Source organism: Capsicum annuum, unplaced genomic scaffold, assembly GCF_002878395.1.
Source record: "Capsicum annuum cultivar UCD-10X-F1 unplaced genomic scaffold, UCD10Xv1.1 ctg46489, whole genome shotgun sequence".
In the NCBI taxonomy this organism is placed as follows: Eukaryota; Viridiplantae; Streptophyta; class Magnoliopsida; order Solanales; family Solanaceae; genus Capsicum; species Capsicum annuum.
The window spans coordinates 1-947 of NW_025854063.1; the positions used below are offsets into that span (position 1 = coordinate 1).

Here is a 947-nt window from a genome sequence, read left to right on the forward strand (position 1 = left end):
TGTTTATCATAAGAAGAGGAGCAAGTTTGTTGATTGTACAAGTGTATGTGGATGATATTATCTTTGGTGCCACTGATGAACCTTTAGGTGAAGAAATCAGATGATGAGTGGAGAGTTTGAAATGAGTATTATGGGTGGACTCACATTTTTTCTTGGTCTTCAAATTAAATAGACTCCTAAGGGGATATCCATTCATCAGCAGAAGTACATCAAGGAGTTGCTGCACAAGTTTGATTTGGGTCATACAAAGACAAACGACACTATGATTAGTGTTAGCAAAAAGCTGGATTTGGATGAGTCTGGTATTCCTGTTGCAGAGACCAGGTATCGGGGAATGATTCGCTCACTTATGTATCTCACAGCAACTTGCCTAGATATCGTGTACAGTGTTGGTTTATGTGCCAGGTTTCAGTCAAATCCTAAGGAATCACACTTGAAAGATGTTAAATGGATTCTTAGGTACCTCAAGGGAACTCAGAACCTGGTTCTCCCTTGTGGAGATTCATTAAACCTGGTAGGGTATGAAGATGCAGACTATGCTGGAAACTTAGTCGATCATAAAAGCACTTCTGGGATGGCTCACTTCTTGGGTTCGTGCCTAATATCATGGGCCACAAGAAAACAAAATTTCATCGCCTTATCCACAGCCGAGGCTGAATACGTTGCAGCTGCCTCTTGTTGTGCACAATTATTATGGATTAAACAATAATTGGAGGATTATGATGTGAAGATCAGTTGTATTCCAATCATGCACGACAACACAAGTGCCATGAATATGGCTAGGAACCCGGTTCACCAAAAAAGGATTAAGCATATTAATGTGAGACATCACTTTTTGACGGACAATGTTGAGAAAGGAAAAATTGAATTCCGTTTTTGTAAAACCGAGGATCAATTAGCGGATATATTCACTAAGGCCTTGAGCAGAGAGAATTTTGAAAAGAACC

The 947-nt window shown here is 39.8% G+C and overlaps 1 protein-coding gene across 1 annotated transcript; it reads left to right on the forward strand.

Moving 5' to 3' along the window:
- The first annotated feature begins 262 nt into the window (after positions 1 to 262).
- On the forward strand, positions 263 to 709 carry LOC124892380 (secreted RxLR effector protein 161-like). Its single transcript, XM_047403676.1, has one exon. It carries the CDS (start codon positions 263 to 265, stop codon positions 707 to 709), a length of 447 nt encoding a protein of 148 aa, XP_047259632.1.
- The last annotated feature ends 238 nt before the right edge of the window (positions 710 to 947 follow it).